We start from the raw sequence: 26,153 nt of genomic DNA, 5'->3' as shown, positions 1-26,153 counted from the left end.
CATCTTTAAGATAAAATGATGCAAACACTGACTTGCTCCTCCAATAGGTTGCATCCATTATGCTCTGCAGAGAACGGTTTTTATTAAAGGCCATCGAAGTAGCTACGGCTCTTACTTCGTGGGTCCTTACCTTCAGCAACGCAAGGTCTTCCTCCTTTAAGTGAGAATGGGCTTCTCTAATCAGAAGCCTTATATAATACGAAACCCCGTTCTTGGACATGGGCCTCGAAGGTTTCTTGATGGCACACCATAAGGCTTCTGACTGTCCTCGAATAGGTTTAGACCTATTAAGATAATACTTGAGAGCTCTGACAGGGCAAAGAACTCTCTCTAGCTCGTTACCTACCATGTTGGAGAGGCTAGGTATTTCAAACGATCTAGGCCAAGGACGTGAAGGAAGTTCATTCTTAGCTAAGAAACCGAGCTGAAAAGAACATGTTGCAGATTCGGTCGTGAAACCAATGTTCTTGCTGAAGGCATGAACCTCACTGACTCTCTTAGCTGTTGCAAGGCAGACGAGAAAAAGAGTCTTGAGGGTAAGGTCCTTGAAGGAAGCTGACTGGAGAGGTTCGAACCTAGGTGACATAAGGAACCTTAAGACTACGTCTAGGTTCCAGCCTGGAGTGGATAGACGACGCTCTTTAGAAGTCTCAAAAGACTTAAGGATGTCTTGAAGGTCCTTGTTGGAAGAAAGGTCCAAACCTCTGTGGCGGAGAACTGAAGCCAACATACTCCTGTACCCTTTAATCGTAGGGGCTGAAAGGGATCTCTCATTCCTAAGATGTAATAGGAAGTCAGCTATTTGGGTCACAGAGGTATTGGTAGAGGATACTGCATTGGCTCTACACCAGCTCCGGAAGACTTCCCACTTAGATTGGTAGACTTTAAGAGTGGAAACCCTTCTTGCTCTGGCAATCGCGCTGGCTGCCTCCTTCGAAAAGCCTCTAGCTCTAGCGAATCTTTCGACAGTCTGAAGGCAGTCAGCCGAAGAGCGTGGAGGTTTGGGTGCAACCTGTCTACGTGAGGTTGACGTAGAAGGTCCACTCTTAGAGGGAGAGTCCTGGGGACGTCGACTAGCCATTGAAGTACCTCTGTGAACCATTCTCTTGCAGGCCAAAGGGGAGCAACCAGCGTCAGCCGTGTCCCTTCGTGCGAGATGAACTTCTGAAGGACTTTGTTTATTATCTTGAACGGTGGAAATGCGTAAAGGTCGAGATGGGACCAGTTCAGCAGAAAAGCATCCACATGAACTGCTGCTGGGTCTGGAACTGGGGAACAGTACAGCGGAAGTCTCTTGGTCATGGAGGTGGCAAACAGATCTATGGTAGGCTGACCCCACAAGGTCCAAAGTCTGTTGCACACACTCTTGTGGAGGGTCCATTCCGTGGGAATGACCTGATCCCTTCTGCTTAGGCGATCTGCTGAGACGTTCATGTTGCCCTGAATGAACCTCGTGACTAAAGTGAGGTTTTGACTTTTTGACCAAATGAGGAGGTCCCTTGCGATCTCGTATAGGCTCCTCGAATGGGTCCCTCCTTGCTTGGAGATGTAAGCCAAGGCTGTGGTGTTGTCTGAGTTCACCTCCACCACCTTGCCTAGCAGGAGGGACTTGAAGTTCAGCAGGGCTAAATGAACTGCTAGTAGCTCCTTGCAGTTGATGTGGAGCGTTTCCTGTTCCTCGTTCCACGTTCCCGAGCATTCCTGTCCGTTCAAGGTCGCACCCCAGCCCGAGTCCGATGCATCTGAGAAGAGATGAAGATTGGGGGTCTGAATAGCCAACGATAGGCCCTCCCTGAGAAGGAGATTGGTCTTCCACCACAAGAGAGTGGTCTTCATCTCTTTGGTGACTGGGATAGAGACTGCTTCGAGAGTCAAACCCTTGTCCCAATGAGCTGCAAGATGGAATTGAAGAGGGCGGAGGTGGAGTCTCCCTAGCTCGACGAACAGGGCCAGCGATGAAAGGGTCCCTGTGAGACTCATCCACTGTCTCACCGAGCAACTGCTCCTCTTCAGCATGCTCATGATGCAATCTAGGGCTTGGCTTATCCTTGGGGCCGATGGAAAAGCCCGAAAATCCTGACTCCGAATCTCCATTCCCAGGTACACAATGGATTGGGAGGGAATGAGCTGAGACTTTTCTATGTTGACTAACAGACCCAGTTCTCTGATTAAGTCCAAAGTCCAGTTGAGACTCTCCAGACAGCGACGACTCGTGGAGGCTCTCAACAGCCAGTCGTCTAAGTAAAGGGAGGCTCTGATGTCCGATAAGTGGAGGAATTTTGCTATATTCCTCATCAGATGCGTAAACACCATAGGAGCTGTGCTTAGGCCAAAACACAGGGCTTGGAATTGGTAGACAACCTTTCCAAAAACGAATCTCAGGAAAGGTTGGGAGTCTGGATGAATAGGAACGTGAAAGTAGGCATCTTTCAGGTCCAACGAGACCATCCAGTCCTCCTGCCTGACCGCTGCTAGGACCGACTTCGTCGTCTCCATCGTGAACGTCTGCTTGGTGACATACGCATTGAGCGCGCTGACGTCCAGCACCGGTCTCCAACCTCCTGTCTTCTTGGCCACCAGAAAGAGACGGTTGTAGAAGCCCGGGGATTGATGGTCCCGGACTATAACCACTGCCTTCTTCTGTACAAGGAGCGACACCTCCTGGTGCAACGCTAGCCTCTTGTCCTCTTCTTTGTAGTTGGGAGAGAGGTTGATGGGAGATGTGGTCAGAGGGGGTTTGCGGCAGAATGGTATCCTGTAACCCTCCCTCAGCCAACTGACAGACTGGGCGTCTGCACCTCTCTTTTCCCAGGCTTGCCAGAAGATCTTGAGTCTGGCTCCTACTGCTGCCTGGAGATGCGGAGAGTCAGTTTTTTCCTTTAGAAGCCTTGGAACTTTTCCTAGACTTGCTCCTGGAAGAGTCTGGACGGGAGCTTCCTCGGCTGGGGGCTCTACCACGAAAGGGCGGTATGAACCTCGTAGCAGGAGTATCAGCCACTGGGGTGCGATAAGTCCTGGGGACTGAGGTAGCAACCTTAGTCTTACGAGCCGATGAGGCCACAAGATCATGTGTGTCCTTTTGTATCAGGGCAGCAGACAAGTCCTTAACAAGCTCTTCGGGAAAAAGGAACTTCGAGAGCGGAGCGAAAAGGAGTTGAGACCTTTGACAAGGTGTGATGCTGGAGGAAAGGAAGGTACAAAGCTGCTCCCTTTTCTTAAGAACCCCTGACACAAACATCGAAGCAAGCTCGCCAGATCCATCTCTAATGGCCTTATCCATGCAGGACATTAAGAGCATGGCAGAATCCTTGTCCGCAGGGGAGGTCTTCTTGCTGAGGGCCCCCAGGCACCAGTCTAGGAAGTTGAACATCTCAAATGCTCTAAAAACACCCTTCAGGAAGTGATCAAGGTCTGAGAAGGTCCAGCAAACCTTAGAGCGCCTCATTGCTGTTCTACGAGGAGAGTCTACCAGACTTGAGAAGTCAGCCTGGGCAGAGGCAGGTACTCCCAAGCCTGGTTCCTCTCCTGTGGCATACCAAACGCCCGCTTTAGAAGTGAGCTTAGTCGGAGGAAACATGAACGAAGTCTTTCCAAGTTGTTGCTTAGTCTGCAACCACTCCCCTAAAATCCTTAACGCTCTCTTAGAGGACCTTGCTAAGACGAGCTTAGTATAAGTAGACTTAGCTGGCTGCATGCCCAGCGAAAACTCAGATGGCGGAGAGCGGGGGATAGCAGAGACAAAGTGGTCTGGGTATACCTCCCTAAAAAGAGCCAAGACCTTACGAAAGTCAATAGAAGGTGGAGAAGACTTGGATTCATCCACGTCTGATGAGGGATCCAGGTGTGCAGCCTCATCATCAGACACCTCATCACCAGAGTGTAGCGAAGAGATCGGTAAGGTATGCTGAACAGCAGAGTCAGCCCGAGCTGGAACAACAATATTTGTGGTTTCCTCTTCAAGACTCTGTTGAGGGAACACCTGAGGCTCAGTCTGCAAAGGCTGATCAAAAGAAGTAGCAGAAGGTAGGCGCATGGGTGGAGGAGGCTGACTCCTGGCATGAGTGTCTGAACTCAAGGGTTGCGCTTGCTGAGTGGTTGGCGGATGCGCAGTAGCAAGTTCCTGAGGAACGAGTTGAGGTTCCTGAGGTGTGAGCTGTGAGCGATGAGGTAGTGGCTGCGCAGAACGCAGTAATTGTCTCGCGAGTTGAGGTTCCTGAGGCGCAAGGCAAAGGTGTTGAGGGGCTTGCCTTGAGGAGGGTTGAGCTCGCTGCAGCGAGAGCTGAGGAGACTGACTCATGGATGGGAGAGGTTGTTGTACCTCAAGAGAGTGTTGCCTCACTGGTGGAACTGCAAGTGGAAGCGGAGGAAGTAAGGTATAAGCTTCCTGTTCCCATTGCTGAGGTTGCCTTAAGGAAGGCGGAGGGAGCTGCACACCACTGGAAACAGTAAACTCAGAACGTGGTAAGGTGTCCTGAGGAGCCTCAACATCGTACGCCTGGCAGGCAGTACTGCGGTCAGGCGGAGCGATCGCAGGAGGAGGTGTAACCTTCTCAGCCTGACACTCACGCATCAAGACCGCAAGTTGTGACTGCATGGACTGCAGTAGAGTCAACTTGGGGTCGGCAGACACTAAGGTCTGCTGAGGTAAAGCCTTAACAGCAGAGATCTGTTGCGGCAAAACCTTACTCCTCTTAGGCGGAGTGCATTCAACTGATGACTGCGGCGAGTCAGAGCTGATCCAATGACTGCAGCCCGGTTGAGTTCTTGAGGTCTGGACTCTGCGTTTGAGTGGTCTTGAGACCTGAGTCCAGCGTTTCTTCCCTGACAATTGATCAGCAGACGAGTAAAAGACGGGCTCAATCGTCTGCAGGTGGGAGTGACGGTCTCTGGAAGACACGCCCGCAACCACCGAGGATACTTCTGTGCGCCGATCAAGGCCTGCCGAACCCTTTTGCCCTTCGACATTGCTTCTCCCCTGGGCTTGGGAGCTTGCAAGAGGTCCCGGACTGGGAGGACGACTGGCACGCACAGAAGTATCCTCACGCACCACACTGACACTGACACTAGCACTTGGCACTGCACTGACACTAGCACTCGTCACAGCACTGGCACTAATACCACCCACTGCACTCTTGACCTTAAGTTCCTTGACTTCGGCCATAAGAGACTTATGATCACTAACCACTGACTCTACTTTGTCACCTAAGGCCTGAATGGCACGCAAAACAACAGACATATCAGGCTGAGGGCAAATAGTAGGTTCGGGGGTAGCCACTACAGGGGTAGGAAAAGGTAGGGGATCATGAGGTGAGGAAAAAAGTGAAGAGTGAGAAGAACTCCTCCTAACTCTCTCTCTCTCTAACTTGGTTGAATACTTAAGAAGACGGACAAAATCAAGTTCCGAAAGTCCGGCGCATTCCTCACATCGATCTTCTAACTGACAGGGCCTTTCCCTACAGTCAGAACAAGCGGTGTGAGGATCTACCGAGGCCTTCGGAATACGCCTATTACAAGACCTACATCTTCTATGGGTGGGGGCTTGTGAAATGTCAGACATCTTGAATCAAAAGAGTTAGCCAAGTGGGGTTTCAAAATCAAGCAAAAGATCGTTAACCGTTAATCAGGACTAAATAATAGCTATCTAAGCTAATATAGAAGTTTTCCAGTAAAGCGACAGCCGAAATCTGAGAGAATACTTCACCAAAAGCCGTGAAAATACTCGAAGATCATAAGCGTATCCCAGAACGTCTTGCCGGAAGCACGACAGAGGAAAAAATTGAGGAGGTGTCAACAAGAAGTACTATAGTACCTGGCCACAGGTGGCGCTGGTAAGTACACCCCCTTCTAGTATTGTGATAGCTGGCGTATCCCTCCATAGAATTCTGTCGGGCAACGGAGTTGACAGCTACATGATTATCGGGTAAGTTTAATATTGAAAAATAATACAGTACAGTATATCAAAGTTGATGGCTTTTAAAGATATCATGAAGAAAAAATGCCTGAAAGATGGTAAAAACATTGCTTACAAAATACAGTTATAAATATAAAAATTTATTTCTCCACAACACCTGACAGTGAGATACATCCAGTGTTCAGCTTAGGCAATTCTGTACATATACAGAGCTCAAAAACTTTTGCAGTATGTACGATTCCATTACATAGTACATACATACATACATATACCAAGGCACTTCCCCCAATTTTTGGGGGTAGCCAACATCAACAAATGAAACAAAAACAAAAAAGGGGACCTCTACTCTCTACGTTCCTCCCAGCCTGACACTGCTGGTACTACTAGGGTGCCACAGCCCACCCTCCCCCGTTATCCACCACAGATGAAGCTTCATAATGCTGAATCCCCTACTGCTGCTACCTCCGCGGTCATCTAAGGCATCAGAGGAAGCAGCAGGCATAGTAAAGATATTTAATGACGTACGAAAAAAGAAATTATACGATAGTTCCAGGTAATGTACATGATAACGTACCAAAAGGCTCCAGTGTGATGGGGTATTTTTGACATGAAGAAAGAATAATACTGTCTACATTTGCACTAATGTATCTCCTTTGAATAGGTTAAGAAAATCATTTTAGTTTGATACTGATATTTCTTCATCGGAAACAAAGTTAAAGTGCCGATCTCAAACGGCGAGTCCTACCGTACGAATAAAAATCATGAAGACTGTTTCGAAAAAACAAACAGGCATGCAGGAGAATAAATCTCTTTCTCAGTCTCTTGGCTATATGCACTGTGTTCAAGAAGCCCAACTGAGGAATTGAGCAGACTAAGCATTCTTCTGTCTTTCTCTCAAATGAAAGGCATGTTTCAGAAGCACTGAGGAATTAAGGTGTTATATGATTATGATGAGGTGACTGTAAAAGCCTTGTTATTACTATTGAGGTTACCAAACAATTCTTCTTCACCCAAGGGGTTAACTACTGAAGTGTAATTGTTCAGTGGCAACTTTCCTCTTGGTAAGGGTAGATGAGACTCTTTAGCTATGGTAAGAAGCTCTTCTGGGAGAAGGACAGTCCAAAATAAAACCATTGTTTTCTAAGTCTTGGGTAGTGCCATAGCTTCTGTACCATAGTCTTCCATTGTCTTGGGTTAAAGTTCTCTTGATCGACGATACACTCAGGAACAATTTTCTATCTCTTCCTCTTGTTTTGTTAGAGTTTTTATATTTTATATAGGAAACATTTATTTTAATGTTACTGCTCTTAAAATATTTTATTTTTCCTTGTTTCCTTTCCTCACAGGGCTATTTTCTCTGTTGGAGCCCCTGGGCTTATAGCATCCTGCTTTTCCAACTAGGGTTGTAGCTTAGCAAGTAATAATAATAATGTTAGTTTGTATATTTCGTGGCGGATCTCAAAACAAATGCTGGCAAAAAGTGAACGAGCTACCTAAAAGGTGGTTATTGGAGTGACGAAAGTGTCTGGCGTGTTGTGCATCACGAATCTGTATTCTAGTATTCTGAGAGAGGTTATTTTCGTTTAATCCTATGTTGTTTCCACTTGACCAAGTACATTGACCAAGTACAGACACATACCTCCAAATTTTAGAAAGAGTTCTCAACATGATTATTATTGCCTTCATCTTTACAAGACTGTGTTATCAGTTTACCTACAAATGCTGCTTGATGAATTTAGAGTATAATACATATGCTATAAGAAGGTTGGAAGTTGAAACATTATCTGTTTAGGATTAGTTTCTTTAGGAACAGGCTACTTTTTTACAACTTTGTAATACTGTAAATTCTGTTGATGTATTTGTAATTGTCCTGATCCCAATACTACTCTGACAGTGCTATGTAAACAGGGAATGTTCATATAAATGTTTAAAAAAAAAAAAACTAGCAATTGTATAATATTTGGTATGCAGTTAATTCTAAGTCATCCCCTCTCAATCATGAGGCTCAATACTACACAGTATTCTAGAAGTCTTATTCCAGCTGTGACCAAGTTGGGGAATAATCTTCCTAATCGGTAGTTGAATCGGTGGATCATCAAAAGTTCAAACTTGCAGTTTATGTTTCTATGTTGAACAAGCTGACATAAGTCCCCCTTTTATACTGTAGTTTATTTATAAAAAATTTATCTTAATGTTGTGACTATTCTTAAATTTTGTATCTCTCAGGTCTGAGCCTCATTCAGGGTTCCATAGTATTCAATTGGAACCAAAACTTTACTGTCCTTGTGAGCTATGGATTGGGGTTTTGGGGGCTACATAGGTTCAACTTATACTCAACGGTTTTACCGTGGGGACTGATTATAAGCCTATATGTTTGGTCTTTAACACAAAGTAAGACAGCATAATGACCTGTCCCTACCTGAACCATTCATATTCAACCTTAAACACTAATCATGACAACATATTTTTACAACTTACCATTGTCGGAACCACTTTGGCCGCAACTTTTTCTTCTACTCTTCTTTTCTGGAGTCTTTCTTTCTTTGGCTTCTCAAAATCAATTCCAGGGTATATGCTTTCTATTGGAGGAGCAATTTTATATAATGCAGCACTCGCTTTCCCTAGTCTGAAAGAAATTACAAAATAATGTACGTCCAGTAAAGTTTTGAAAATATAACACATACCTAACAAGATGTCTGATTCTGTTTTTGTTATTGGTAAAGGGTGTGTTATGAGCAAAAATGATTAATAGGTTATCTACTTAACTCTCCCCTTTCCAAAGTATGAGGAGCTAAGTACTAATAAATTTTAGGCAAGTACTTTAAGTTATATCCCTAATTTCTACTAAAACAAAGACGAATTATGCCTTACTTAACCCCTTCACTATGAGGCTGCAGATCCGCTGGTCAAGCTATATACGAGATTTGTTACCCTCGAATATACTCGCTCACTTAATCTATAATAACCTGAATATACTTGCTCACTTACTCTATAATAACCTACACTTCCATGTTTGTTTTACTGCTTATTACAGGAAAAAACTTTTCAAAATTTTGCTTTTATTTTCCATCACTCTAAACAACCGGACACAAGAAGTATTCTAAAATGTATACAATAAACAAGAAACTGATGACAAAATAAACATATTTCTTGCCCACAGAGAGAGAGAGAGAGAGAGAGAGAGAGAGAGAGGGGGGGGGGTAAGGTTTGTTCGTTAGTCTGTCATTCCAACTTGCGTGTGACAGCCAAAATTCCCGGATAAATAGCCGTCGAAAGATATCAAACTACTGGTGGATCATTCTGTTTTAGGTATTTAAGGCCTTGGAAATAAAGACTGCACATATAAGAACATGATGAATACTATGCAGAAGGACAATAAATGGAAATAATGACAGCAGGCTAACTTTCACTAGTGAAAACAAGGAACAATACTAATATGAAATATATAAGACATGAAGATGTTATTATTTTGTAGAAATGATACTTGAGAAAAAAGGAATAAAATAAGAATAAGAAAAATCTTGTCATGTGTCAACAACTTGCATTGCTGGTTAAACGTTTTCGTCTGTTGTGGGTGGGACTTGTGGTAGTCAGAGGAGGATATAGAAATTCACTAAAATAGTCCTTACATAATCATACATAAGGACTAGAATTGCAAGTATTTTGGTTGAGGGTGAAGTGAGATGCAAGGATCCCTATATCTCCAAGCTGGTGGTGTGGGGGGGGGGGGTTTGATTAATGCCTCAGGTAGGGGATGACGCCATTAGCTAGCCTAACATACCTATGGCATATTCAGAAATAAAGGCTAGACTCCAAAAGACTTTGTTGGTTAGATGAAGAAAGCGGGAGGAGGGGCTAATACAAGGGAGAAGAGATTTTTATAGTTAAATTTCCCGAGTGTGAACTGTGTGTGAGATAAAACCATGTGCTATACACTTTTATAGCTTAGTTTGTAATAATAATAATAATAATAATAATAATAATAATAATAATAATAATTATTATAATACAGTAATAATAATAATTATAATACAGTAATAATATGATATTTTTAATTATAAAATAAATTTTTGAATATACTTACCCTGTGAATATATAATAGCTGCTGCTCCGGCGGCTCGACAGAAAACACACAAAAACTCGCGAGCGATCGCTATGAAGGTTGCGGGTGTGCCCACCAGCGCCAACTATCGGCCAGATACCGCATATGCATGTAAACAAGCCTCAATTCTTCTCATCCCGCTGGGTCTCTATCGGGGAGGAAGGGAGGGCCTTTAATTTATATATTCACCGGGTAAGTATATTCAAAAATTTATTTTATAATTAAAATATAATTTTTAAATATTTAACTTAGCCGGTGAATATAGAATAGCTGATTCACACCCATGGTGGTGGGTAGAGACCAGAGTTAATTAAGTTTACAGCGTATATGCTTAGAGTTTTTGACAGTTATAACATAACAAAACCCAAATATATAGGTACCTGGTAAGGAAGTTGACTTAGACGATTACTCTGCCTTGTTAGTCTGTCTTCCTCACGAAGCCCAGCGATCCTCTTAGGATGCTGAAAGACTCCCAGGAGCTGAAGTATCAAGGGCTGCAACTCATACAACAGGACCTCATCAAACCCCTAATCTGGGCGCTCTCAAGAAATGACTTTGACCACCCGCCAAATCAACCAGGATGCGAAAGGCTTCTTAGCCTTCCGTACAACCCAAAAACAAGATTAAAAACATTTCAAGAGACAGATTAAAAGGATATTGGAATTAGGGTAATGTAGTGGTAGAACCCTCACCCACTACTGCACTCGCTGCAACGAATGGACCCAGTGTGTAGCAGTCCTCGTAAAGAGTCTGGACATCTTTTAAGTAAAATGACGCGAATACCGACTTGCTTCTCCAAAAGGTCGCGTCCATAATACTTTGCAGAGATCTATTTTGCTTAAAGGCCACGGAAGTTGCTATAGCTCTTACTTCGTGCGTCTTAACCTTAAGCAAACATCGGTCTTTCTCATTCAAGTGAGAATGAGCCTCTCGTATTAAAAATCTGATAAAATATGACAAAGCATTCTTTGACATAGGCAATGATGGTTTCTTAACTGAGCACCATAATGCCTCAGATCCACCTCGTAAGGACTTAGTACGGGCTAAGTAGAACTTAAGAGCTCTAACTGGACACAGCACTCTTTCAAGTTCGTTGCCTACGATCTCTGATAAGCAAGGTATATCAAAAGATTTAGGCCAAGGACGAGAAGGCAGTTCATTTTTGGCCAGGAAACCAAGTTGAAGTGAACATGTGGCTTTTTCTGTAGAAAAGCCGATGTTCTTACTGAAGGCATGAAGTTCACTGACCCTTTTAGCCGAAGCCAAGCACACTAGGAAAAGCGTCTTGAGGGTGAGATCCTTCAGGGAGGCTGAATGTAATGGCTCAAACCTGTCTGACATGAGGAACCTTAGGACCACGTCTAAGTTCCATCCAGGAGTCGCCAAACGACGTTCATTAGAGGTCTCGAAAGACTTAAGGAGATCTTGGAGATCTTTATTGTTGGAAAGATCTAAGCCTCTATGACGAAAGACCGAAGCCAACATGCTCCTGTAGCCCTTAATCGTGGGAGCTGAGAGGGAGCGAACATTTCTCAGATGTAAAAGAAAATCTGCGATTTGGGCTACAGAGGTACTGGAAGAGGACACAGATGCTGACTTGCACCAGTCTCGAAAGACTTCCCACTTCGACTGGTATACTCTGATGGTAGAAGCTCTCCTCGCTCTTGCAATCGCACTGGCTGCCTCCTTCAAAAAGCCTCGAGCTCTTGAGAGTCTCTCGATAGTCTGAAGGCAGTCAGACGAAGAGCGGGGAGGCTTTGATGAACATTCTTTACGTGGGGCTGACGTAATAGATCTACCCTTAGAGGAAGACTTCTTGGAATGTCTACCAGCCATTGAAGTACCTCGGTGAACCACTCTCTCGCGGGCCAGAGGGGAGCAACCAAAGTCAACCTTGTCCCTTCGTGAGAGGCGAACTTCTGCAGTACCTTGTTGACAATCTTGAATGGTGGGAATGCATATAAGTCCAGATGCGACCAATCCAGTAGAAACGCGTCTATGTGTATTGCTTCTGGATCTGGGACTGGTGAGAAATAGATTGGTAGCCTCTTGGTCATCGAGGTGGCAAAGAGGTCTATGGTGGGTTGACCCCAAGTCGCCCAAAGACTCTTGCACACGTCCTTGTGGAGGGTCCATTCCGTGGGTATCACCTGACCCCTCCGACTGAGACAGTCTGCCAAGACGTTCAAGTCCCCCTGGATAAATCTCGTTAACAGGGAGATGCCTCGATTTCATGACCAAATGAGCAGGTCCCTTGCGATCTCGTACAGCGTGAGGGAGTGTGTGCCTCCTTGCTTGGAGATGTACGCCAAAGCTGTGGTATTGTCGGAGTTGACCTCTACCACTTTGTTTCGAAGGAGGCTTTCGAATTTCATCAAGGCCAAGTGGACTGCCAATAGCTCCTTGCCGTTGATGTGCATGCTCTTCTGACTTGAGGTCCACAGACCTGAGCATTCCCGACCGTCCAGGGTCGCACCCCAACCCAAATCCGACGCGTCTGAGAACAACACGTGGTTTGGGTTCTTGACTGCTAGGGATAGTCCCTCTCTCAGACTGATATTGCTGTTCCACCATTTCAGGCATGCCTTTACTGGTTCGGAGACCGGGATTGATACCGTCTCTAACGTCTTGTCCTTGTTCCAGTGAGAGGCTAGATGGAACTGGAGAGGCCGAAGGTGTAGTCTCCCTAGCGAGACAAACTGCTCCAGGGATGATAGAGTCCCTACGAGACTCATCCAATTCCTGACTGAACACCGTTCTCTCTTCAGCATTAGTTGGACTTTGAGCAGGGCTTGTTCTATTCGGGTGGCAGACGGAAAAGCCCGAAAAACTGGACTGCGAATCTCCATCCCTAAATATAGAATAGTCTGGGATGGGATCAGTTGGGACTTTTCTAGGTTGACCAAAAGTCCCAATTCCTTGGTCAGACCCAACGTCCAATGAAGATCCTGCAGACAGCGATGACTGGACGATGCCCTGAGAAGCCAGTCGTCCAAGTACAGGGAGGCTCGGATTCCCGATAAATGGAGGAATTTTGCCACATTCCTCATGAGCCTCGTAAACACGAGAGGAGCAGGACTGAGGCCAAAGCACAGGGCCCGAAACTGGTATACTGTACCACATTCCTGAAAACAAACCTCAGAAACGGTTGGGAATCCGGGTGTATAGGAATGTGGAAGTACGCATCTCGTAGGTCGAGAGAGACCATCCAGTCTCCCTCTCTGACCGCTGCTAAGACGGACTTCGTGGTCTCCATAGTGAACTTTGTTTTCGTAACAAAAACGTTGAGCGCACTGACGTCTAGCACCGGTCTCCAACCTCCTGTATGCTTTGGAACTAGGAAGAGACGGTTGTAAAACCCCGGTGATTGAAGGTCCGAGACTTTCACCACCGCTCCCTTCTCTAGCAACAGAGACACTTCTAGGTTTAGGGCTTGTCTCTTTGACTCCTCTCGGTACCTGGGAGAGAGGTCTATGGGAGTTGTCACTAGATGAGGTTTGCGTACAAACGGTATTTTGTACCCCTCTCTGAGCAACCGAACAGACTCTTGGTCTGCACCCCTCTTCTCCCAGGCCTGCCAGAAGCTCTTCAATCTGGCCCCTACCGCTGTCTGAGGCTGTGGGCAGTCAGACTCTGCCACGTGAGGACTTGGCTCCTCTCTTCTTACCTCTCTTTCCCTCGGCACGAGCGCTTCCCCTGCTGGGAGCTCTGCCACGAAAGGGCGGGATAAATCTGGATGCCGGAGTCTCGATCCTGGGTCTTACAGCAAAGGATGTAGAAGGAGCCCCTTTGCGAGCAGAGGACGCCATCAAGTCATGGGTGTCCTTCTGCACAAGCGAAGAAGCTATATCCTTAACCAGTTGTTGCGGAAACAAGGACGCTGATAAGGGAGCAAAGAGCAGTTCTGATCTCTGACAGGGAGTAACTCCTGCCGAAAGAAAAGAGCAAAGGGTGTCTCGCTTCTTAAAGACTCCCGACGTAAAGGTGGAGGCGAGCTCATTGGAGCCATCGCGGATGGCTTTATCCATACATGACATGATAAGTAAGGAAACATCTTGGTCGGCAGACGAGATTTTCCTACTTAAAGCTCCTAATGACCAGTCAAGAAAGTTAAATACTTCAAAGGCCCTGTATACGCCTTTAAGCAGATGGTCAAGGTCCGAGGAGGACCAACTAATCTTCGAGCGTCTCATGGCCAGGCGACGGGGAGAGTCTACGAGGCTTGAGAAGTCACCCTGGGCAGAGGCAGGGACTCCCAAGCCGAGAACTTCTCCCGTGTCATACCAGACGCTCGATCTAGATGCAAGCTTAGAAGGAGGGAAGGCAAAGGCCGTCTTCCCCAAACTCCTCCTGGTATCCAACCAGTCGCCTAAAAGTCGTAAAGCCCTCTTGGAAGAGCGAGAAAGCACTAGCTTAGTAAAGGCTGGCTTGGTAGCAGGTAAGCCTAGAGCAAACTCAGACGGTGGCGAACGAGGAGCAACGGCAACAAAGTGATTGGGAAAAAGATCCTTGAAAATCAACATGATCTTCTTAAAGTCCATCGAAGGAGGAACCGTCTTAGGTTCGTCTACATCTGAAGGATGATCATCATGATGAGGATCAGCAACGTGCTCATCTGAAAGATCTTCGTCCGACAACTGCTGAGTAACAAGCAAAGGGGAGACCTGCCTTGGTGGCAATGCTTGACAAGCAGAGTCCACACGCACTGGTGCATCAGTAGCAGTCCAGGACGCTACGTCATGTAACTGCTTAACAGCCTGACTGTCAACAACAACAGGAGCGGGAGGACGCTCGACGTCAACTCGAGACTGCCTTGACTGCCTAGACTGAGCAGTCAAAACAACTCTTGACTGCGGTGCTTGACGCTCAGCGTCAAAACAAGTCAACTTCGCTGGTTGGCGAACGTCCTGAACATCAACAAGAGCATTAGGAAGCGGCTGAACGTCCACATGCGGCTGAAAGTCAACACGGGACTGCATCGAGTGAGGCTCTACAAAACGTGACTGACGTGACTTAGTAACGCCAACGTCAACAGGACGAGCAGAGGCTCGTTTGGGCGGCTGACGGCCAGGATCTCGATCAGCTAAGCGGCGAGGATCATCGTGAACCTTTTCAGCAGAATAGTCCTCCATGAGAGAGGCGAGCTTAATCTGCATGTCTTGCAGTACAACCCATTTAGGATCAACGGGAATGGGTGCGGTAAGAGACGAGGGTAACGTCTGTGACTGCAAAACCTTGCCTACACCAAGACTCTCGGAGCCTGTGTTACGTTTCTGCTTAGGCGGCGAGCAGTCTTCCGATGACTGCATAGGGTCAGAGCTGTCCCAATGGCTACAACCAGGACGCTGGACCTGTCCTGAAGGGACTGACTTTCGCTTAAAGGGCCTCGAAACCTTGCTCCACGGTTTCTTACGCGAAAAGCCTTCGGATGACGAGGAGAAAATCGTCTCGCTCGTCTTATAGTAGGGGCGGTCTTGATGAGACACGCCTGAAACCATAGAGGGAACGTCTGTTCGCTGATCAAGGCCTCTCGAACCCATAAGTCGTACGACATTACTTCTCCCTGGGGCTTGGGAGCTTACAAGAGGTCTCGGACTAGGCGAACGACAGGCACGAACAGACGAACCCTCGGTCGCAACACTGATAACACTTTGCGCACTAATCACTTTCCCACGATTTTCCACTGTGGCACTCTGACACTTTAACTCTTTAACGTCAGCCATGAGTTGATTACGGTCTGTAGCTAACGACTCAACTCTTTCGCCCAAAGCATGAATGGCACGTAACATATCCCGCATTGATGGTTCCTGAGTGCTAGTAGAGGGTTCAGGCACAACTACTACAGGGGAAGGATTAGGTTCAGGGGCATGGGAGGAGGAAAATTCTAACGATCTAGAGGAACTTCTCCTCACCCTATCTCTCTCTAGCTTACGAGAATACTTGTCATATTCAAGCCAATCGAATTCCGAAAGGCCCACGCACTCCTCACACCGATCTCCTAATTGACAGGTTTTACCCCGACAATTAGAACACACAGTATGTGGGTCGAGAGAGGCCTTTGGAAGACGCTTATTGCAATCCCTAGCATTACACTTACGAAATCTAGGAATTGGAAAAGGGTCAGCCATTTTGAAAAAGTCAAAGAAAGTCCAAAAAACAATCCAAAGTCATCAGCAATTAAATCTGTCCAAAAAAGAGTTCAAGAGTTTAAGTTGAAGATAAAACACCTGCACTGCGAAAGCTCAAACCAAAATGAAGTACTTCACCAAGTCTGTTGAAAAACTCCAGGTTAACAGCGAGTAATGGTACGTCTTGTCGATCAGACCGACAGAGAAGAATTGAGGCTTGTTTACATGCATATGCGGTATCTGGCCGATAGTTGGCGCTGGTGGGCACACCCGCAACCTTCATAGCGATCGCTCGCGAGTTTTTGTGTGTTTTCTGTCGAGCCGCCGGAGCAGCAGCTATTATATATTCACCGGCTAAGTTAAATATTTAAAAAATAATAATAATAATAATAATAATAATAATAATAATAATAATAATAATGATGATGATGATGACGTATCCCGACGTCACGATTTGTATTATAAGACATGTTTTAACGAATAACAACGTCATCGTAGCGAAAGGATTAAGCACTCAAAACAAAGGGAAAAAAATTTTGAAAACAAACTTTTTACCGTAAAAGCATGCGTGCTGACAAAGGAAATGGAACGCATTCAGATAAGGTGTACCCATTAGATGCTATAATATGGAGTTTCAGTTTACAATTAACATTGTCTTACCTTCTCCAATATGGAGTGTCTAAAAGATCATCCGCTCCATCTTCTTCAAGCTGTGTAAATCTTATCTGAAAACATTTAAGAGAAAAAATTACCTAAATGAAAGAGTACAAAATTCCAAAAAACTAAATAGATTTCCATTCAGAAAGCTGTCTATAGTCCATTTCTTTTAGCGAGTCATGTTTGCACCGACTCGCAACGGTGCCCTTTTAGCTCGGAAAAGTTTCCTGGTTGCTGATTGGTTAGAATTATCTTGTCCAACCAATCAGCGATCAGGAAACTTTTCCGAGCTAAAGGGGCACCGCTGCGAGTCGGTGCAAATATGACTCGCTAAAAGAAATGGACTATAGTTGAACATGATAAATCTTATTTCTCTTCCTCTTTTTTTTTTTTTTTTAGATTTTTTTTAGTTTACATATGAATGATCTATTTTAACGTTACTACTGTTCTTAAAATATTTTATTTTAATTGTTTATAGCTTCTCTTATAGGTTATTACCTCCTTATTTCCTTTCCTCAGTGGGCTATTTTTCCCTGTTGGAGCTCTTGGGGGTATAGCATCCTGCATTTTCAACTAGGGTTGTAGCTTAGCTAATAATAATAATAATAATAATAATAATAATAATAATAATAACAATAATAATAATAATAATAATAATAATAATAGGACTTTATAATTTTAACCTGTGTGGATTACTATGCCAATATCTTAGATTTTAATCTAAAAAGTATAAAAGAAATTTAAAGTAGAAAACTATCTCATTCAAATTAGAAGGATCTAAATATTCTTAGTATAATGGTAAGGTAAAAATATACCACAAGGTATATATTCAAAATTTCTCCTGCCACTACAATAAAAAAAATCAGTTTTTTTTTCTGTATTATTATTATTATTATTATTATTATTATTACTATCCAAGCTACAATCCTAGTTGGAAAAGCAAGATGCTATAAGCCCAGGGGCTCCAACAGGGAAAAATAGCCCAGTGAGGAAAGGAAATAGTCAACCGAAAGTTTGGATAAAACTGCGTAAAATTAATCCCCTACCACAAGAAAAAAGATATTTATTCAAACTTTAAACCTCACACAGGAGACTCCAATAAATGTGAATAAATTTAAAGGACATACAGCATTACTTACATATTTCAAAGAGAATTCAGCAGGATGGAATTCCGTTGTATTAAATTGTCTTCTTTCAATAGTTGCTTTCATCAATTGACCACAAGTTTTCAAATATTCTGCATCTAGTGCAGCCTCTCTAGGTCTCATAACTGAAAGAGAAATTTCATACATAATAACATATGTTGATTCAGTATTCAAAGCTTTCACTTATTGGTGCATATGACATCTCTAATGAGGACAGTAATCTCTCGCCATATCGCGGTTCACACATGGCTCCCTCAGTATATCGTGGATTTATAAATATATATGTAAATCTATATCAGACTTATTTTCATACTGTGGGTTTTTGATGGGAGCAAAGTTTTATATTTTTTATATTTTGATAAATTTTTGTTAAAAAATTAGAAATTCGTAAACAATTTGTATTTTTCTTAACAATACAAGCCTTTAGCTATTTATTAGGGGTATTATTTTCGGTGAAACTGAAAGGACGAGCAATTAAAATTTTTAGCAACGGTTAACTAATCACCCCCCTAGTTAGCGGGGGGGGGGGGGGGGGGGGGGGGGCCGCTTGCTACCACTACCACTCACGCACCCGTGATTTAACTGACTTTGTTTGGAGGTAGGACTTTAAGAGGGGATAGGTTCAGCAGGTAAGTTTGTATAAATAGGTAAAATGTTTGTATGGCTAGGAAAAATACAAATTTGTCATTTGTTCCGTAACTGGAATACAAACCTACGCTATTTATTAGGGATGACTTACCCATTAGGAGGGTGGACGTCCCTGCCAATTTGGCTTTTTGGCTTTACCCAGGGGCTCCTTTTATTGAATATGTTGGCACTGTGGAGGATTAATTTGATTTTATTTGCTTTGGTTTTGAGAGAGAGAGAGAGAGAGAGAGAGAGAGAGAGAGAGAGAGAGAGAGAGAGAGAGAGAGAGAATGTGTGTGTGTTTGCGTCCCACAGAGCAAGAGGTAGTTAGTGTAATGGTTGTTTGTAGTGGGAAAGACTGTTGGTATAATTGAGGTTGTTTGTTTACTTTTTTTAGCTAGGTTAGGGTGGTAGTGAATGTCTTGGGCGAATGGTTTTTGTATTTGACTGCAGCAAGAGTCAGTTCTGTGTGGTTTGAGTGCTGGATTTACTTTATATTACTGTATTTCAACCAGCGTGGAAGTGATTATTTATTTCTAAAGTAAGTACAATTTTATTTATCTTTGCTAGGCGTGATTCTGAATAATAGACAGTTTCTTATTTACCTTTAATTATAGTGCGATAGTTTAGTTACTAGGAGTGTTCGTAAGTGTTTTTCTTTCTTTATTTTGCAGGCTGTAATTCCTACTTTGGAGTGTTTAGTTTAATCTGGACTGCGTGGTTTGCCGTCCATGAACATAAATAGCTTGATGATGATGACCATGAATGTACTGTACAATGATTTTGGAATACTGTAGACCACTCGTAAAGAATTCTTGACCATTGATGACCAGGCCCGTAAAATAAATATTCCTCCTAGTTTGTGATGATAATGATGATGATGACTATGATAACCACTAATTGATTGACTGATCAGTCAAGTTGACTGGAGCTGGAGTGTGTGGATTGTTGACCACCGAACTGTGGTAGATTGCCATGTTAAAGACTGGGCGACTTGTTGGGTCAAGTGTTGGTGTCCATAAATTTACTTATAAACAATTATTTGGCTGTGGTGAATTTTAGTTTTGAGTTTTCTTTGGATAATTTTGAATGTGTATTCTTTATTTATTTACAGTAGTTAAGATGGTAGTACTAAGTGTGGTTGTTTGGTGATGTTTAGTTTTTTAAGATTATAGTTTTTAAGTATTATGCTTTGTTTTTATTTCCCTTCTGTCTAGGAGTCCAGTTGATAATGTACGGGGAAAGTTTGTGAGAAGGAGACATTTGTCAGTTAGAGTGATTCAAGGGTGTGGGGGTTGTTCTCGTGACATCCCACCACAGTACCAAAGATAAGGAGTCCCTACACCTCACTAAACCCTGCTATGCAAGGTCTGTGTCTTACGTAAGCTGTGTGTTGAGATAAGCAGTGTGACTGTCACAGTGAAAGTTATTCCAAAACTTTGTAGGAAAAATTGTTGGACCAGGACTTTCCTAATAACAACTCGCCAGGGTATAGGGACGCAACATTATTGACACAATACTAGGTACACAGGGGAGCATGGTTTTCCCACATTGGTTGAGGTCAGCTTGTGCAGAGAACCCAGGCTGCTGTTTTCCCAATAAGAGGGGAGGATGAAGAAAAGAAAAAGAGCCAGTCATTTATTTTCCTTCATGCAGACTAAAGCCGGGTAACAATGCCCTCAACCTTCTGCTACTTGTCCAATAAGGAGCTTGAGGTATACAACCAACTATTGTGCAGCCACCACAGAACCAATAGAGATGTATCGGGTTCCTGTGGGTCACGTCTTGCAGGAGAAAGGTTGTGAAAGTCACCTGGAGCATTTACACCCTTGCTTGTATAACCTGCATCACATAGTAATCTGCTTAGAAGGGCCAGGGCCATAGCTGTGTTGGATGAGGATCTGGATTCAGAGCGTAATTGATGAGACTCTGTGAACCTAGCAGAGATGATGTTTTGGTGATCCTCCTCTTGTCTCTCCCAGTGCTGATGACAAGAGATGATACACGGGTGGGGTGTTGCCATTCTCTTGAGGTATAGCCTCAAACCTCACCCCAGTTACAATAACAGATGATCTGGATCGTCAGTTACCTTGTGGAGACTTGTTGTCTAGGATCCGTCACCTCTGGAGACTGTGTCTTGGCAACAAACACAGGGATGAAACTGAATGTTGCCTTTCACTCTTCTCATGAATGGGCGATGTTGAAAGAGAGACCATGAAATTCTTTGACTCGTTTGGCCGCTGTCAAAGTGTGTAGGAACAGTCTTCTAAACCAAGTGAAATTTTGTTGCATGGTGAAGTGGATCGTAAGGCGGTCTCCTTAGAGACCAGAAAACTTGAACCATGTTCCAAGAGAGTTCTCAATTCTGAGAGGGAGAAGGCAAATTTGTATGTTCACTTGAGTTAAGAAAGATCTAGCGATGAGGGGATGTCCCTTCCTTTCAGTTTGAAGGCGAGGCTCAAGGTTGAGTGATCATCTGTAACTGCTGAAACTGAAAAGGGGGTCTTTTCCTCCTGCAAATACTCAAGGATTCTGCTATTGTTGGAATAGAGGTATTGAGTGAAGATACGCTTTCCCATGACACCAACCACAGAAGACGTTATACTTTGCCTGGTAGACTAATGGTGAGGAATTCCTAAAAAATCCAGACAACCTCTTCGCAACTTATTGCGAAAAACCTTTCTCAGAGAGGAGGTGCTGAGTAGTCTCCAGGAGTATAATCATAGCGAAGCTATAGCTTGTGATAGATGTCGAAGTGTGGTTGTCTGTGACATGGAGAGGGTTCTCTTGGAGGCTCCGTCAGGAGCTGCAGAAGGTTTGGAAACCATTCCACGTAATGCCATAGCGGAGCTATGAGGGACCTTGAGAGGCTGACCGATGTGATAGCCTTGTTGAGAACCCTTCTGATCTGACAAAACGGGGACGAGACGTAAACGTCGTTGTTCTACCCAATGTTATTGGCATGCCTCTTGCCAAAGAGCCTTAGGATCTAGGACTGAGGAGCAGCGGAAGCCTGAGGTTCAGGGGCGTTGCAAACAGATCCATAGTTGGAGAAGCCAATAAAGTCAGGACTTTGTAGGGTATATAATATAAAGACCATTCGGTACACCTTATGTGAAATGCTGTGCACAGATTGTCTGCGAGCACATTCCTCTAGTTTGGAATGAAGTGGGCTGATAGTGGTACCAAGCAGACTTCGGCCCATCATAGTATTTATACTGTTAGATGGGAAAGAGCTGCGAGCAAGTTCCTTATTGCTTGTTGATGTGAGCCACTATGTGGTGTTGTCACTCATCCCACCACTGAGTGGCCCATCAGGAACTGATGAGGCTCTTGAAGAAAAAGGAAACTTGGCCTTCATCTCTTAAGAGATTCAAGTGAAGGTACTTTCGGACTCTGTCCAGAGGCCTGAGGTTGTGTGGTGCAGCACGACGGTCCCTCCTCCCTTCTTTTGATGTGCCTAAGCAAAGCATCAAGTCCAGGGAGGGGGGGATGATAAGAAGGTTACACCCCTCCGTAGATTCTCAACTGCCACCCACCCCTTGAGGTTCATCCAATCATCTGGTCCTACGGGGATCAGAATGTCTGGTGAATCGAAGGCCTAAATCCAATCGGACTCAAGACTATACAGGCCAGGGATGATAGGTGTCTGAGGTGACATAGCCACTCTGGGCTGGGAGTTCTTATCTGGAGAAAGGGTCTTGTGACCTTTCTAAGCCTTGTTATCCTGTCTTTGATAAGAAGTTTTTTGTGGAGATAGGTGTCTAGAATCATACCCAGATATACCAGTCTCCTGAGAGGGAAGTAAGGAAGACTTCCCTAGGTTTACCATGATCACCAGATCTTGGTAAAAAACTTTAGAAGTTTCGGCGCTAACGCAACGTTCCCACCGAGTCTGCTAGGATCAGTCAGTCGTCCAGAAAATGGAGGAGACGGATTCCGATCCTGTGAGCCCAGGATGGGTGCTGTGGAAAGACCAAAGCACAGATACAGTCAGACATTGTTACTAGCGGTTTCCTGCTTCGCGGTTTGGTTTTTTTGCGGCAAAGGAGAAAAAAAAATAAGTGTAATGATTGTTTACCCAACATTAGAAATTTGATTTCTAGTAATTGTTAACAGCATTGGGATGGCCAAGAAAAATGCAATGGCTATTAAATAAAAATTCTCATAAAAATTGCAATAAAATTCAAGCTGAGCCATGATTTCAAATAGCACATGTTCCTTTCGACTGGGAGCACTGCGCGCCACTACCTATCTCTACACCCAGCTGGTCCTAGCTCTATCTGTACAGTACAGTATATCTATTTACGGAGGTAAAAAAATTACAGATATATTTACCAGATTTTGATTAAACTGGTGTTTCACTTAACTGTATCCAATAATTATGCATGCAATATTTGCATTTTAGTGTCATATTTATAATAAAAAACATAGCAAATTATAATCTCAAGCATTGCTTACATTCAAATCTGTGTAGTCCGTCGTCAACCTATATTCACTTTCACGATATTATCCCACTGATATGACCATTCACTTTCACAGAATTGCCTCACTGATATAACCTATCATGCATATTAGTATGACATCTCCTTCACATTATTAATGTCCTTCACTTATTATTATTATATACTTAATCCTTTTCCCAATTCCTTCCCAAATCCCTTTCATACACTTACTTTGCTCTCCCATACACATCTACAACATATCTTTCCAACTTTTTTGATTCTCATTATTTTTCGCGATTTCATTCATCTTCTCTTTTCTAGCATTCATTTGTCATTTTCATCTTTTTAATAATTCTGGATCTCTTTCTTATCCTTCATTCCACGTATTCCCATTCCTATTTTTCGTTCCTTCTTCCCGCATTTCAAAAATTCATTGGTTTCGCTAATTTATTTGAATTAGCGTAGATGTGGCGGAGGAAATGTGCAAGAAGGAACTTGGCTAACCCCCCTTGCCTCGTCTCTTTGTCCTATTGTTTCGTCCTTCTCTCTCCCTGTTGTTTCCCCAACTGTATCCAATAATAATGCATGTAATATTCACATTTTAGTATGGTATTTATAATTAAAAACACAGCGAATTATAATTTTATGCATTGTTTACATTCAAATCAGCTGATCAACCCTGCCTAGTCTGTCGTCAACCTCAATTTTCTGATCAAATAACTCCCTTTATTATTCTATCCTGTTCGTAATACTAGGCAGGCAGTTAATTCTAATAGTCAGGCCTTCTCCATCATGAGGCTCAATACTACACAGTATTCTAGAAGTTTTATTCCAGCTGTTACCAAGTTGTGGAATGATCTTCCTAATCAGGTAGTTGAATGAGTAGAACTTCAAAAGTTCAAAGTTGGAGCAAATGTTTTCATGTTGACCAGGCTGACATGAGTCTTTTTATAGTTTATATATGACATACAGTATCTGTTTTTGACGTTGTTAATAGTAAATATAGGACATATCTGTTTTGACGCTGTTACTGTTTATAGAATGATATATTGTTAATTTATTTTCATCATTTATCTATTTCCTTATTTCCTTTCCTCACTGGGCTATTTTTCCTATTGGAGCCCTTGGGCTTATAGCATCTTGCTTTTCCAATTAGGGTTGTAGCTTGGCTAGTGATAATAATAATAAGGCATGCTTGATTTTAGTGCTGCGCCTTTGATCGTGTTAATCATGAGGCCCTTGTTTTCAAACTCAAACAGTTGGGAGTGGGTGGGTCGTTTCTTAGCATTATTATGGATTTGTTAAGTAATAGATCTCAAAGAGTTATTGTTGATGGGCACCATAGTGAGTACAGTATAGGAATGTGATATCTGGTGTTCCACAGGGTAGTGTTCTTGGCCCATTACTTTTCATACTATATACACATGACATATGGCTTGGCCTAGAAAACAAACTTCTTGCATATGCAGATGATGCTACTCTCTTTGCATCAATTCCATCCCCTGAATGTAGATCTGGGATTGCTGAATCCCTTAACAGAGATCTAGCATTCTCTCATTAAGAGGGTTGCAAGCATAAGTAACGATCCTCACCTCTCTCTCTCTCAAGATGGCGCATCGCCTCGCGGACGAGGGAGCTGCCGGTCAGAAGAGAGGGTTGGAGAAGATCTCTCCTTTCACAAATGAGAAGATTGATCAACTCCTCCTTCTGATGGCGCATCACCTCACAAACGAGGGAGCTGCCTCTCAGAAGGTTGTGTCACTTTGTTTTTCCTCGTAAGGTCAGACTGCGCAACACTGGAAGGAGAACCTTCCGGTTGCCATTGTTGCTTCTCTTCCCATCGGGCACGCCCGGAAAGAGGATCAACTCCCTGAACAACCTTTGGAACAAAGCTAAAGCTTGTTCCTGAGACCTGAGGGTCTCTGGACAAATCACTCCGAGGAGTGCTTGTCCTCAATTGCTCTTGTCCTCCTGCCGAAGCAGGGGGAACGTCGGGGAAAGCAGAAGACGAGGACTCAGCACTCAAGTGCGCACGTACACCCAAAAACAGGACCTCCTGTAGCTTCTCCTTTGACGGAGGACCTGTCAACCCCAAGGAGGGCCACAGTATACGAAGAGCATCGTCTGAGAGACCCACCGCGGAGGACTACCTCACTACCCCTCTAAGATAGACAATGGGCGGAGACCTTGCATAAGGTTGTCACGATAGTCAGGATGGAGAGATCGAGCCAGAGGAGAAAGAAGTTAGGTTTTCCTTTTTGAGGCTGACCTCAAAGGCGAAGAATCCCTCTTAGACTTATTTTTCTTTCGCCTATCAAACCTCACCCACTGGGAGGGCGACCACTCCCGGCACACACTACAAGGAGACTCCTTCGTGCATGACTGACCTCAGCACGAAGGGCAGAGACTGTGAGGATCCATCTCCTCTGAAGACATGAGGGTGCCATAACGGCGTCCTTCACGGCCCGGACAAACTCGCATGGTTGGACATGACGGGCAAGCACACCTGAAAAGAAAAAGAAAATAAATTAGTTTCAGCCAGTTTAGGTTAACGGGAGAGAGATAGGTCTACACTACCGAGCCGAAATAAAAAGTGACAGTTAGTCACCAGTACTACTGGGAGCGGAATCCACAAAAACAGCTAAAAAGCGAGACACAAAACAAAGCAATCATTGTTAGTACAAGTCCAACAGAAGGATGAGTAGAGGGCGCTCGAGGCAAGCGTCGCTGAGTGGATCAGGTGGGTTCGGTTGGTGCCGTTAGGGCAGCTCCCCCTTTTGATGAAGGATTGATCTAAATGGAAGACGACCTGTGAATAGTGGTTTTCCCACGCCCTTTCTTTATACACGACACCCTTAGGGTGCTCGCGCGAGGGTAGGAACCTCTGCATTCCATGCTTTAACTTTCTCTTGTATATTTAGAAGTATTTATACCAGAAAAGAGATAAGAAGGACCCTTTTCATCGGGCGTCACAGGTCGACCCAGAAATACTATATTAAAGGGCGTAAGATTTGTATCTTACGTCAGAACAAAAATATGTTGGGTTACATGCTGTGAGTAAGCTGTAACCAATCACCTGTCTAAACCCTGTTTACATCCTTGGTACTAAGCTCCATTGAAAATATCCAGCTCACTTCA

At 44.0% G+C, this 26,153-nt stretch overlaps 1 protein-coding gene across 1 annotated transcript in view; it reads right to left on the bottom strand.

The window, feature by feature from the left end:
* The window catches only part of Nse4 (Non-SMC element 4), a 72,278-nt gene that overhangs the window by 6,786 nt on the left and 39,339 nt on the right, over positions 1-26,153 (bottom strand). The window contains exons 5-7 of the mRNA XM_068362920.1: positions 17,938-18,068; positions 16,802-16,866; positions 8,390-8,537 (exon numbers count right to left, since the gene is read on the bottom strand). Of these exons, the coding sequence (XP_068219021.1) occupies positions 8,390-8,537; positions 16,802-16,866; positions 17,938-18,068 (344 nt within the window). The remainder of the gene's footprint in view (positions 1-8,389; positions 8,538-16,801; positions 16,867-17,937; positions 18,069-26,153) is intronic.

The sequence above is a fragment of the Palaemon carinicauda genome, chromosome 39 (assembly GCF_036898095.1).
Source record: "Palaemon carinicauda isolate YSFRI2023 chromosome 39, ASM3689809v2, whole genome shotgun sequence".
NCBI classification, from domain to species: Eukaryota; Metazoa; Arthropoda; class Malacostraca; order Decapoda; family Palaemonidae; genus Palaemon; species Palaemon carinicauda.
The sequence above is the reverse complement of the archived record's forward strand: the minus strand, read 5'-3'. Positions and strand labels throughout refer to the sequence as shown.